Source organism: Tiliqua scincoides, chromosome 1 (genome assembly GCF_035046505.1).
Source record: "Tiliqua scincoides isolate rTilSci1 chromosome 1, rTilSci1.hap2, whole genome shotgun sequence".
Taxonomy (NCBI): domain Eukaryota; kingdom Metazoa; phylum Chordata; class Lepidosauria; order Squamata; family Scincidae; genus Tiliqua; species Tiliqua scincoides.
Window position 1 is genome coordinate 134,229,167 of NC_089821.1, and position 14,055 is coordinate 134,243,221.

Here is a 14,055-nt window from a genome sequence, read left to right on the forward strand (position 1 = left end):
AGGGTGCCACTAGGATGACTTCTGCATGGCTTGACCTGATCTTTTTGAGGATCAAGGGTAACAACTGCACTGGAGGGAAGGTATAAAGCAGCCCCTCTGGCTGCTTGCTTTGGATAGCATCTACCCCTTTGGCTCCCTCTGTCTTTGTTCTTATGAAGAACCAGGAGAGGTGAGCGTTGGACTCTGATGCGAAAAGGTCCACCACTGGCTTCCCCAGACACCAGGTGATTTCTGGGTGCAGCTGCCACTCTGTCTCAGACATGTGTTGCCTGCTTAGCCAATCTGCAGCTACATTGGCTGTTCCTGCAAGATGCTGTGCCTTCAGGGAAGCTAGGTGCCCCTCTGCCCAGGTGAAGAGCAGAGCTACCTCTTCCCTAAGTCTTCTGGAACATGTCCCTCCTTGTCAATTTATGTATGCCTTGGTCATCATGGGATCCTGAGAAACTCCAGAGTGTACCCCTGAATCACTGCCTGCAGGACCCAGAAGTCTGAGGTCACAGACTGCCACTTGTCTGTGAAGGCCAGGAGATGAGCTCCAATGGGTAAGGAATCACCTCCACATCTACACTTGTCCTTACTGGCTCTGGTGCCTGAAAGTGTCCAGATCCTCTGGTTCTGGGAAACACTCTACTCCTATTCCAGCAGTTTCTATTGTGCTGAGAGTCATCCTTGCTGCAAGTACTTCCAAGGATGTATGCCTTGCTCCAATTGTATGAAAGGACTGGCGCTTTTGGTGGCATACTTTTTCCTTGATGGCAGAACTTTCCTTTTGTCCCTATTTTCAACGAGGAAAGGCTCTAACACATCCCTGAAAAGTTTTTCTCCTTTAAAGGGAAACCTACCAGTCTGGTTAGGGAGGCAGCATCCCCAACCCATTGGTGAAGTCAAATATTGTGACAGGCTCTGGCATCAAGTTGCATGGCATCGAAGAAGGAATTGGCTGTAAAAGTTGCTGCTGGTGATATCTCTTAAGGCAGGTTTTAGCCTTTAGCTTGGGTTCAGAGGTGGTGAGCTCCTCAGCCCACAGGAAAGCTGCCCTAGCCATAAAATTTCTTTTAAAGGAGGTATTCATGTGCCTACCACAGCTGTTCTTGGAGCCCTCTCCTCCTCTGATGGTAAGATGGCTAAAGAGGAGATGGATGCTACTGGGACATCCACAGTGGGAACCTTGAGTTGCTTTGTGGTCTTTTGCGGGAGGAGGTAAAGCTTGTTAATCATCCTGGAGCTGTGTTTGGGGTGCACAGGTTGTTCCCAGTCACTGTCTAGGGCCCTCTTGAAAGGTTCAGGAAAAGGCTCTGTTTCTGGTTTGGCTGCTCAATAAGGAAAGAGCAGCTTTGTTTTGGAATGTGCCCCCATGGGAGGTGCTTGTGTAAGATCAGGGCTGGTGTTGAGCTCTACTAACTGAGAGGCTTTAGTCAGCATCTTTGGGAATAGATCAACTGGGAAAAGTCCATTTTCTGTACTTCCTCCTCGCCCTCAGCCCCTGAGAGTTCTCTATCAGATGATGATGGGGTAGAGTTAAGGTCAGATAGGTGTGTGATTTCTTCCCTTTAGCCAGCTTGCCCAAGGCCTGCATTGCCTATATTTTCAAAGGGGGAAGGTAAGGGATTGTCAGATGCTGAGCTGGTGGAGGAGACAGGGAAGTCAGTTGACTCGAAGGGCTGGGAGAACTTTTCCATGTGGCCTTGTGAGGTGGGAGGTGGGAAGTAACTGTTCTGCAAGTCTTAAATATGTCCTTAAAATCGCAATCCTGTCTTGCGCTAGAACAGGCAGGCCAGAAGGCTTGTGCTGTATCCAGTGCAAGATAGGACGCCAAAGTGGTTCAGCCAGAGGCAAGGGGAAACTCTTCTCGTTACTTCCTGGTAAGCCACTGAAGCCCCTATGGGTTTCCTCGAACTTGTGCCACCTCCTAAGGTCACTAAGCTTGAAGTCACTCTGCGCTGCTTGGGAACAGGGGTTGGGAACCAGCATAAGAGCTGGATCCCAGCCTTACCTCTGCTTCCTGCCTGCCCACCCCCAGGGCCACCCTGCCCCTGAATGCCTCCCTCCCACCTCCTCCCCATCCTCCCCAGACCCCTGCGTCAGTCGAACTCGGCCAATGCAACTTACCTGGGGAAAGCTGCCACGGAGGCTGGATGCAGCCTCCGTTCCCCAGTACACCTTTGTGTGCTGGCGTGGCTTCCTCCTGAGGAGGTGCAAATGTGCTGTGTGGCACATTTGCCACTCTCCTGGGCTTGTGTAAGGGACTTGCACTGGCCCAAGGGTGACCCAGAATTGTTTCCTGAGGATACTTTCAAAAAAACCCTCCACTGCTTCATCATTTTGCTGAGCTTAGCTTTGGAGATGGTGGCCCTCTTCCTGCTGCTCCCAGATGTCCTGGGGGGGGAACTCTCTCTGCCTCCTCACCGAATGAACGACTGGAAAACTGGTGCTGTAGCCTGGTTTGGCACAGTCACAGCGTGAGGTCCAGGGCTAAGCTGCCACTCTGGACCCAGTGGGGACTCCAGTCGCAGCAGCGGCGGTGTGCCCTAGGCAGGAAATGCTTGTCCACACCTACCGCTGGTTGCTGGCTCCTTCTCTTGCCCTTCTCTGTCAGTGACTCATGACTGCTGTGGAACGTGGGGTCCTGTGGGCTCCCGCAGCATGAATTGGTGAGGCCGGCTGAGTCTTCCCTCCATGAAGGGGTCTCTGGTTGAAGGGGGGGGAGGAACACTAGAACTGAGTAGGGAGTGTGGAATAAGAGTGCAGAGCCATGGAGAGAAGGAGAAGGAAAATCTTTTTTGGAGAATTGGAGATGCTGCGTTGTAGAGTTCAGCCAAGTCACTACCTAGCTCTGTGCGAGGCAGAGCCAGACTAGGGTGGGATGCCCTCCCCTGGAGGATGAGACCTGAACAGCCCTGCCTTGTGCAGACGGAAACGCAACTCATGTCGTAACATACCCCCCCCCCCCCCCGCTGAGAGAACAGTGGGACTTACTCCCAGGTATCTGTCTGTCCCAGGGTATAGGATTGCAGCCTTAAATTATGTTTAGGAGCCAGGAAGAAGGGTGACTAGCTATTGAATATATTCTTGAATCTTCTTCCAAAATAAAGAATGGAGAGCGAAGAGGTCAATAATAAACTTGACTGCAGACGAAAAGATACAAATATCACATCTGATCCTGGGAATGTAGGCAGTAATTTTGAGTTGTTGTGGAGAAATATATGTAATTTCATCAGGTTGTGATGAAAAAAGTGTATAGAATATGACTGCAGCCTCAGTGAACAGGTTGGGATGAGACAACTCATTCTTGGCTCTGACTGAAAACATACAGGAATATGTCGCCCGTCCCGTGACTCAAGATCAATAGTTGTCTCTGATTGAGACCATACTCTTTGAATTTGTTATTGTAATTATACTCCATGAAATAAATCCCTTGAAATGTATGCTACTTTTTATATCTAGAGGGAGTAAAACAGTTGCTTAGAATGGTTGTCTCTTGAATTCTTGGTATAAATTATTTGTCAGTATTGTACCTTAGCGGAACCCACAGAAGTAGTGAGGTGCATAATCCTCACAGCAAGCTTCACACCTTTGACCTACTTGAGCAGTTTACGGATAATTTAAATATGGTGTGTGTGTGTAAATCTTATCTGTAAAAGAAACGCAAACCGCAACGGTATATCTTCTGGAGATACCAAAGTGTTACCTTTTTCTCCCCTTTCTCCTGGGAAGCCATGCTGTCCTGGAGAGCCTGGAGAACCTGGATCACCAGGTTGCCCAGGTTGACAGTCCAGATCTCCATCTACAGTTTGATTAAAAGAAAAAAGAACATTATTTCTAAATATTGCATCACAGTCCTAAGACAGTCCTAGAAATCTTTCGTTCACAGAAATCTGTGTGAACTTGCAGTTCACAAGAAGGACGTGCAGTGAGTGAATGACGTTGAATTGAATCATGTAAGTATACAATCCAGAATTTACATCTGTTTACCTAGGCTAGTTCAGTGGCTCTCAAACTTCTTAGAACTGGGACCCGCTCAGCTTTATGAGACTCAAAAAAAATTTAATTTAATTAATTGATTTATTTATACCGCTAGTTCACACAGTACTCTCCTTCAACACACAAGCAAATCCAACAATCCTCAAGACTGCAACCCTGTTAAGAAATATAATGAATTGGCAAATCACAAATATGGCAAGTAAAAGTTCTTATTACCATGGTGACTAGCAAAAGTGCTGCTGCAATTGCCGAAATTGCTGCTGGCTATATCTGTAGTGAAATCATACACATGTGATGCTTCACCTTTAAATCAGAGCAACACTGGGCCTTGCTAACAGAGAGTGTCCATGGGCTTCCAACACAGTCTCAGTCTTTTCACTCCTTCCCAATCAAGGTTTCTTTTCATTCTGCAGCCCCTCCCCCAGGTGCTGATAGAACAAGCAGAGAATGGAAGAATTGCTGCTCTGCTCCTTCCAAAAACCCTGCTCAAAAGGCAAATGATACCATTGCTGATGCCAAGAGCGAAAAAAGGAGAATAGAAGTAACTATTCCATCTCCTCCTCCAGGTGCCTCTCACTGTGGGAACTAAGAGCTTATTTGCAGAGGCCTGAGTGTGATCATGGAGGCCTCTGGGGCAAACTCCTCTTGGGAGGGATGGTCTAAGGCTGTGGAGAAGCAACTCTCAGAACTCCTGGAGTTGAACTGCTCCCTTCAAGTATCTATAAAACAGAAAATGGGCAATCACTCAGTATTGGGTTTTACCAAACAGTTCTATTTTAGAGTAAAACTCCATTTTGTGCAAGTCATGCAGACAGTGTTTGAAAGTTACCAGCTTCAGAAAGCAAGAACTATGCTAGTACTTTGTGCTCTAAAAGAATTGCCTGGCCACACATTTACGGTTACAGGACAATGGAGATTTGAACAGACCAACTCAGCCCTATCTAAACGTAATCAGAACCACAGCTTGCCACTAATTAATTGGCACACCAAGAGCCTCATCTGCTTTCGTGCTCCTCTTGGATGTTCAACCTTCAAGGCTCTTTGCACAGGAATTAGTACACCTGAATTTGCCTTTGACCCTCAAAAAACTTTTGGCACTCTGTCTTTTTTTCTCTGAATTGTAAAACAAAGTTCTTATCTGGTGAACTTTGGACTTCTTGTAGGTGGGAGGATATTACCTCATGGATTAGGGTCCCTGCCTCTGGGACTAGGAAGGCAATGCTAAGAAAGCCACTTCCTGGACAGTGGAAAGTGCCTACCAAGATGGCTAAGCAATGGGAAAGCTTGCAAGACAGATAATATAAGTAAACGAAGGAGCAGAAGAAGAAAAAACAGAACCAACTAATTAACTATGTAAGATAGCAGAGCAATTAAACCAGCCTGAGGGAACTTGAAGAAGAGCAAGGGTGGACAGAACATCCTCCCACCCCTGAGAAAAACAGATGTTTACTAGATGAGAGTTTTGCTTTTCCTTCTCGTGAACACTTGGAACAACCCTTCACCAAAAGTGAAAAGCAGTGTATCTGAAGAGGGAGCTCTCTCCGTTATTCTGATAGGTATCACGTTCTAAGGTTTGAGAACAGACTGAAAGACTTGTAAAGGTATGGACCTAGTGGCTGCCCTACAAATCTTCAAGGGTTGCTATCTTGCAGTGGTGCCCCCTACAGAATGGCCCAAACAATCCAAAACAAATCAAATGAGGATGAGTAGGCAAGCACAATGTACTCTCTGAACCAAGTGAAGAATGTAATTGTGGAGACTTTGAAAGAAGATGATTTAAATGAAACAAAAAGGCATTTATGAAAGAGAACAGGCCTTGTGCAATCCATATGCAACTTCAATGCGCAGGAAACACTGAGGTAGTGTCACTCACATTCATTTGGGGAGGAGAGACGATAATAGAAAGAGGACAAGATTAGCTCTTTGGCCCTATGAAATGAAATGTTACTCTTAGGAATACAGTTCAAGACAGAGGATGACCTAGTCATTTTGAAAGTTATAAAGATCCCAACTAGTAGTTAGTGTCCCAGCATCAGGAATCCTGTATGCAGAAGTGAATGCAATAAGAAAAATAGTTTAGGGTGAGAACTTCAGAGAAGTTGCTCCCAGGGATTTTGAAGCAACTCAGAGGAAGAGCTCTGGTGACTATATTCAGACTCCAGGAGTTTGCATGTCAAACTGGAGGCAGAGAATTGAGAAGAGGTATGCAGGATCTTCCTGATCAAAGGGTGAAAGGATAATCTTTAGAACACTTGATGATGCCAGAAAGAGCTAACACCTGGTTTTTTCAGGGAATTGGGTTGCCAGAATCTAGACCATCCTGTAACAAAAGAACATCAAAAACATAGGCAGGACTATACTACTGGTATTAGCATACCATTGGAGGAAGGCCTTCCAGGTATTGTTATATAGTCTAATGGGAGAAACTTGCAAGAGGCAGGTAGAATATGAACAACTCTAGGATGCTACCCAAAACTAGGAGGTTTGCCACTCAATATGACGGAAAGTGTGTGGTTGCAGGTACTGCAAAGGATTTTTGGCACAGAAGATCTGGAATATTTGGAAGTTGCCAGGGATCCTGAGCTGACAGGTTCACCAGGTCAGAAAACCAATGGAGATAAGGCTAGCAGGGGACAATGAGAATGATACCTGCATCAGCCTGAGAGTTTTGACTGAAGGGTAACAGAGGGAAGCATGAAACCCTGTAGAGCATTTATGAAAACAGTGGTCTTTCTTGAAGCCTGATTGCCTATAGTGGTACTTAGTTGTTCATACCAGATGCAAAGAGGTCCATCACAGGAACCCTGAGCTTGACTGAGATTTGCTAAACATAGAAGAAATAAGTAGTAAAACCTCAACCAGAAATAAATACAAAAAGCAAAAGGATGCTTGTTTTGAGCTTGCATTATTGCTTTATTAGAGCGTTAATTATTCTAAGGTTTCCCTCCACATAAGAGACTATGTGATTCAGGAGTCATTCTGACCAATTCATAACTTGATAATTAAGCATATCTGAGAATTTAGCTCTCTTCTTAGATGTGCTTCTACTAGAGATGAAAAATAAGTCTCTGCTCAATGAAGTGGGAATAGAGCTTCTCTGAGAAGAAGATATGACCTGGTCACTTCTTGCCTGTTGGCACAAATCAGGGGTGTCCAAACATTTTAGCAGGAGGGTCACATCATCTCTCTGACACTGTGTTGGGGGCTGGGGGAAAAAAGAATTAATTCACATATAAAATCTGAATAAATTTGCATAAATGAATATATTTGAGATGGAACTTATATGAATGAATGAAGGTCTTGCAGTAGCTCAAGGCCTATAAAAGACCTTGCACAAAGCAAGGCCAGCGTTTTCTTCGCTGTCACTGCTGGATCACAGATGTTAAACAGCAAGTAGTGGAGGGAGCCCTCGTCCCACAGCTCAAGTGAGAGTTGAACAGTCGTCCTCTCAGTGAGAGCAGTTACGCTGGGCCAGCATGGGCTCCAGAAAGTCTCTGGAGGGCCAGAGGCTCATTGGAGACTGGGACCTCTCCGCAGGCTGGATTGGGAGCTCCTGAGGGCCACAAGTGGCCTCCGGGCCGAGGTCTGGGCACCCCTGGTATAAATCTTTGTTGGTGAGAACATCTTTCCAATTGAGTTTTAGGACAAAGGCCTTTAGAGATAGATGAATTACCTGAAATTCTGCTATTCTGAAATAACTCTGGGGACAGAGATTGAGATGGAGCAGCTTCCTTCTTCCCCGAGTTGTGAACAGAAGAAATAACAGATACCAAGAAGGGAGATGCTGATGTGCAAAAATCTCTAATAGGAAAAGGAAAGCATTGAATTTTTGTGGATAGTGAGAATTGCCCCATTTAAATGACAAGATGCAGTGAGAAACCCAATGTCAACCGTTTGGCAAGACTGAACTTTGCCTGATTGGTGTGAATTGGTATTAAGTTCCGGTTTAATCTTTTGAAAGCACTTTGTCCCTACAGCCCAGAGAAAATATTTGTCCTAAGGAAGATTTTTTTTTTGGGGGGGGGGGGGCGGGTAAGAAGCATGGAAGATGCCTACTCAACCAGATGCTTTTATTGTAGGGGCCAGAATAAGAGGAATGCTCCTCTGGTCAAGTGAGCAAGACTGTTTAATAGCTCTTGTTCTGGCTAGATAGGCAAAGGAAGTCTGAATCCATTTGATAACATTAGGGTGCACTGCTTTGCCCTCTAAAGTCAAAGGAGAAGGAAACCTGAAACCAGCTTGACTCATCCCCTAGCTGTAATCCTGTTGTAAATTGAGAAGGCTGCCTGGAGTTGAACCAGCTGTGGCTGATTACTCAGTCTCCTGAGAAATAGGCAGACAGATGCCTTGCTTCCTGCTGAAATGTTCCTTGAAGACATGAAAACAGCAAGTGTGACATTTCCCTTTTTCCTTCTGTGAGAGCAAAGCACAGGAACATGGTGACCACAGTATAAGACAGTACCAACTGCAGCTTCTAGGCCATGAGGACTCATGTAGTATTCCTTGAAAAACCTGGCACAGAGGGAAGCGGAACTGGGGACCAAATTGATCTCATTTCCAACTATTTCTTCTTATTAATACATTTTTATCTGTTGTCATTTGTTTTGTTGAATGTTGGAACCCTGAGAATCTCTGACAGAACACTTCCTTCTTGTCTGAGGCAGGAAGACATACTTGAGATTGATGGGTAGTTTCTGTGTTTCACGCAATGGCTTTCTTGGTTTTGCCTTCTTAGTCCCAGAGGTGAGACCCAACCCACTGAGGAACGTACAACAGTCCACTGGGGGGGGAATACTTGAACTCATGTTGTGCAGATTGTCAAGACTGTGTTCTTGATTAGACACAGCAGAGGGAAACTCATATACCTGGCTTGGAAGCAATTCATCAGATACATGAACTCTGTTAAAATTACAGTTAGAAGCCACTCACCATCCATTGTGGAGCCTCTTATGCCAGCCAAAGTCAATGTCCTAGATGAAGCAATTTCTGCTATGATGAGGTATTTTATTGAAAAGCAAATCAGGATTCATTTCACAACTGTTCTTACTGCAGCCTTGACATTTTCCTCCTTATCTTAGATTCTTTATGTGCATATACAACATTTGGCCTTGGCCTGCACATTAACTTGCCTGTTGTGCCAGGTGGACCTGGAGGTCCTGGTGAGCCAGGAGGTCCTGGAAAACCATCTCTTCCTTTTGGTCCAGGCAAAGAAAGTCCAGGAGGGCCTCGGTCACCCTTCTCTCCTCTCTCTCCCGGAATACCAGGTGCTCCTATTATTCCTGCACTGGGTTGCCCTTGATTATGGAAATATAACACGCATAAAAAACCATCAGAAAAATAATCAATCAAGACAATAATAAGAGCTTAGCTATGTGAAGCTCACCAAATGAACTCAAGCAAAAGCAATAATTGTCCAACTGTTGCCCACCCTGCATATTTTGCTTGCTCCGTCTTACTCTGTACCATATGACTTGGGAAAGTCATGGGAGAACCTCAACTCTTATTATAAAATCCAAAATCCTGAAGGATATTACTGAATTTCAGGGTTTATTGAGGAGGTTGCACATAGAATTGGTGGAGAGGGGAATGGTACTTCTGAACCAGGCACTTGTTTCAATCCAGTTTCTGTTCACACCTTGCTGGTGGTTATTGACATGACATCAAGGGCTCGAGGAAGCACTGAAATGGAAGCCCTCCACTTCATGGCTCTGACTGGGAAACTATATTTCAGTCTTGTGGTCACGTTTCCTTGCTGGGGCAAGTGGGAGAGGGTGTCCCAAAACACCCTTGCTTAGGGGCCAGGGGTTCAGACTAGGGATTTCTTGGTTACTTCTCCTCCCTCCATTCCAGTCTCCCTCTGACTAGCCCCTGAAGTTCTTCCTGTTCTGGTACTCTTCTTCCTCCCTTGACTTTCCCCCGGCCATCCCATTCTCCTTATTGTGCTCTGCCTTTTTGTTCTGTTTGATCTCCACTGCTTGTGTCTTCATTCCATCTCCAATTTTCACCTCTCCTTCTCCCTTTCTTTCATCCCTTGCACCTCCTCTTTCTCCTCCTCAGCTTCCTTCTCCCCTCTCAGCTTCCTCCTCTTTTTAAACCCTCCCACTACCACCTTCCCATCTGCCCCTTGAAATCATCATCAGTTGTGGAGTTGACCAACTGACAGCTCTCTGAGGCACTTGTTGATGACAGGTCACAGAGCACCAAACAGGGAAGCTCCAAATGTGAAGGGCTCCATGTAGTGCTAGTAACTGATCACACCACAGAAACATCCAACTGTGTGGTATCACTTGAAGTCCAAACATGGGACGCCTACTCCACACAGTGAGCCACTAGTGTGCAGTGACTTGCCATACAAAGCCTGTGGTTTTCGCACAATCACTGCAACATGACATTTTACAGAGATGTGGTAAATTGTTTGCTATCACATCATGACAGCCTCCAAGTGGCTTGATCAAGCAGCCACTTGGCAGACAGGCAGAAAGTCTGATGTGAGAGCAAAGAAGATGAGCATATTACTCACTGACAGACAGAACTGAATTTACCTTATCTATCATGCTGTATTTGCAAATATTGTCACCTGTGTAGTCTTGCTTTGTTTTTCAAATATAAAAATATTTTTGATCAACCTCATGGTTAGGAATGGACACACCTCGTATCATATTACCTCAAAAACATCAGAAAATAGCTCAGTTTATTTCTGAGTCAAATTCAAATTAATTTCCCTAATACCCATCTTCATACCCACCCCCAAACTTTCTTCCTTCCCTTATCTGTCCAGGGAAGAGTGACTAGATAAACAGCCATAGGAAGATCTCATCTCCTTGACCTCCCTTCTCTCCCTGTAGCACTGCAAGTGTAATAGGAAGAAAGCCTTGGGTGACACTTGGGTATGTAGTTCTCCTGAGGGTTACTTGGGCAACTGCCATTCCAGTAACCCTGAGGAAAACTACACTACATCCAAGACATATGTAGTGCAACAAAGAGCAAAGGGGAGTTGGAATGGAGGTATTGTTAAGTGGTAGAGTACATGCTTTGCATGTAGAAGAGTGCAAGTTCAATCTGTGATATCTCCAGGTAGGGCTAGGAAAGATCCCTTTGAAAACCTGGAGAGTCAGTCAGTCTAGTAGACAATCCTGAGTTAGACTGACCATGATCTGACTCAGGATAAGCTAGTATGGCTGAACAGAAGCAGGTGCCCAGTACTTACCTCACTCCTTCCTCTTGACAAAACAGGAAGCACAGGAAGTTTTGTTTTATCTAAGGGGACCACAACAAAGTTGCCGGGTAACTGGCTGCTTCCCCCCACTCCCTTCTCATTGTTTCTTCCTTGAGCAGTCATCTAAAACTTCAAGGGACGCTTTGAGGAAGGAGCAAAGGGAAGGGTCAGGGAAGCTGGTTGCCACTATTGAAAATGCTGCATGGGCAGCAGCAACCAGCTTCCTAACCCCCCACACCAATCCTTCTGTGCACCAATCCTTCTATAAGGAGCATAAAGAAGGAGCAAAGTGAGTGAAGTGGCTTGCTGCTGCCTGCATGTTTTTTTATGTGTGTTTGTTTGTTGCAGGTTGCAAATGGCTTTCCTACCCACTGGTGTACAAATGGGGGGCCGAGATGGCAGTAGGCCCCAGGTTCCACCCTCGAGAGGGTGGCACCACTAGTGGCCAAAATTGCTAAAAATCACAATTTGTAGGTATACCACCATCATGTTATATACCATTCAGTGCATAATTTACTGCAGAATGCAATGAAAAAAACCAGAGTGAAATATCTCAATTCTATCAAAATTTATGGCCAAAAAACCAGAAAACAAAAATGCAACTATCGTATGTAACAAAATATACATTTCCCTAACTCAAAATGGATCAATGAGACGGAACACAACATGGAACCAATAAGGTGTTAGTAAAGTAACACCCAGGGGGTGATACCACTAGTGACCAAAATTGTGGAAATTGTGGTTCTTAGGAATAATACCATCATGTTTTTATATCAATATATATATATAATTTCCTTAACTCAAAACTGACCAATGAGTCTGAGTGTTCTGAGAGCTAACGACGTGTTATTATGACACAGCAAGGAACCAATAAGATGTTATTATTAGTCAGCTCCCTTTTCCATGTATCAGAGCTAATACTAGAACTCCTATCCTATCTTGATACTAAAACTCCTATTCACTCCCATTCTGACTGCCCTCTGGGGCTGGATAGACCTATTCAGTTGTGAGAGTGTCATCAAGTTGGCCACTTTTTGTTGTTGGTTATTGAGTGGTTGGGTAACCTGTACCGCTCTACAGTAAAAATTAATAAAGTTAATGGGATGACGCCATGAGTTAGCAGACCGGGTGACACCAACCCTAGCGATGCCATTGGTGAGAAGGCTGGGTGCTGTACACTGGCTTAGATGACTTGGATTCTAAACACTGATAGCGGACTACAAACTATCAGTGGTTATCAATCATGATAGCTACATTGAACCTCCAGATGCAGAGGCAGTATGTCACCGAGTCAGGGATGGATCCTGTGTTTGTATTGTGGGGGACATGAGCACTATCTTAACTTCAGTGCCCAGGTCAACCAGGCAGGTAGACCTGGGCTCCTGACTGAACTTTGGTCTCTGTGGCTGAGGTCTGCTGGATAGGTAGACCTGGGCTCCCACCTGAACTTGGAGCCCAGATCTACCTGCTGGATAGACCTGAACTTCCATTCTGACTGGTGGGTAGACCTAGGCTGTTGGTTGAAGTTTGGCCTCTCTAGCCAAGTTTTGCTGGGCAGATAGACATGGGCTTCCACCCAGACTTGCAGCCCAGATTAATTAATTTTGTCATATGGGAGAGAGGTGTCAAAGTGTCAAAAATTTATGGGCCCCAGGTGCCAAATGATCTAGCTATGCCACTGTTCCTACCCCTTTGCTCCTTTCACATGCAACCTTTTAAACATCTGCTCTGTACATAAATGTGCATTTTGGCTGGGATGGGGAGTAGGTGAAAGGTCAAATTTTTGCACAATACTGTGTTGAGATGACTGCATCTGCAGTGTCAGAATTGTTCTATGACAGCCTAATTAATAAGGATGCTGTTAAAACCGGTCCTTATTTTGGACAACTGACATGCGTTACAGCACTTCTCAACAAACCAGAATTAAAACAGATAGTTGTCCTGACTAGGTTGTGAACCTGTGTCCATCTGCTGCAGAGCAAGGAGAAAGAACAGCTCTAGGAATTGCCTTCTAGCACATCAGCTACACTTTCCTTAGATCAGCATGCCTCCTAGTGGACATAAAGGAGAGAATCCCAGCATTTGCAACACTGAAAGACAATACTAAGAAAGGCAAGATTCATTCTAAACGCAAACAAAGAAAAATGAATATTCTCACCTGGAGGACCTTGTAGCCCTGGCACACCTTGAAAACCTTAAAAAAAAAACAAATGTGATGAATTCTCAGACAGCAAGCATTGGAATTAGCCTCTCTCTGAAGCTAGGCTTGGTTCCATTGAGAAGGTAGCCTAAAATATTCTTCAAAATGGGAGGTCATCTGCTTTCTCTATGAAGCAAGCTCTAGATAGGAGTAGAGAATAAAATATATTGTGGATTATTGTTGTTGCATTTTGAGCTACTGCCTTCTTTTGAGACATCTTCTGCAAAAGGAAATGCTTAAAAATAATGACTATATTGGTTGCTTGAAGGCTTCCTCCTTTCTTTTTTCCACCTCTGTACCTGTTTGGAGGCTTCTATTTATTTGCTGGTGCTTAGGAGCTGCCCCCCTTTTTTTGCTATCCTATTTTCTCTACAATTTTTATGGCAGAATATACTTACTGAAAAGAGATCCATTAAAACATGGATCTGGCATTTACTCAGATCAGTTAATTTCCAACTTCAAATAGCTGGAACATAAAAAAAGTAACAATTATCTAAATTTACCTTTTGGACCTGGCTCCCCTTTTGGTCCTGTGAATCCTGGAGGGCCTGGATCTCCTTTTTCACCTATTAGTACTTCTTTCTCTGTACCTATAACCTAAATTAAAGGACAAGAGAGAGGGAATTCAAAAGTTCAGGCAAGAGAAAGGGAATTCAAA

General features: G+C 44.7%; 1 protein-coding gene across 1 annotated transcript in view; it reads right to left on the reverse strand.

The window, feature by feature from the left end:
* Positions 1-14,055, reverse strand: part of COL4A1 (collagen type IV alpha 1 chain) — a 170,452-nt gene that overhangs the window by 74,054 nt on the left and 82,343 nt on the right. Inside the window, exons 19-22 of the mRNA XM_066633158.1 lie at positions 13,901-13,994; positions 13,356-13,391; positions 9,111-9,275; positions 3,689-3,784 (exon numbers count right to left, since the gene is read on the reverse strand). Of these exons, the coding sequence (XP_066489255.1) occupies positions 3,689-3,784; positions 9,111-9,275; positions 13,356-13,391; positions 13,901-13,994 (391 nt within the window). The remainder of the gene's footprint in view (positions 1-3,688; positions 3,785-9,110; positions 9,276-13,355; positions 13,392-13,900; positions 13,995-14,055) is intronic.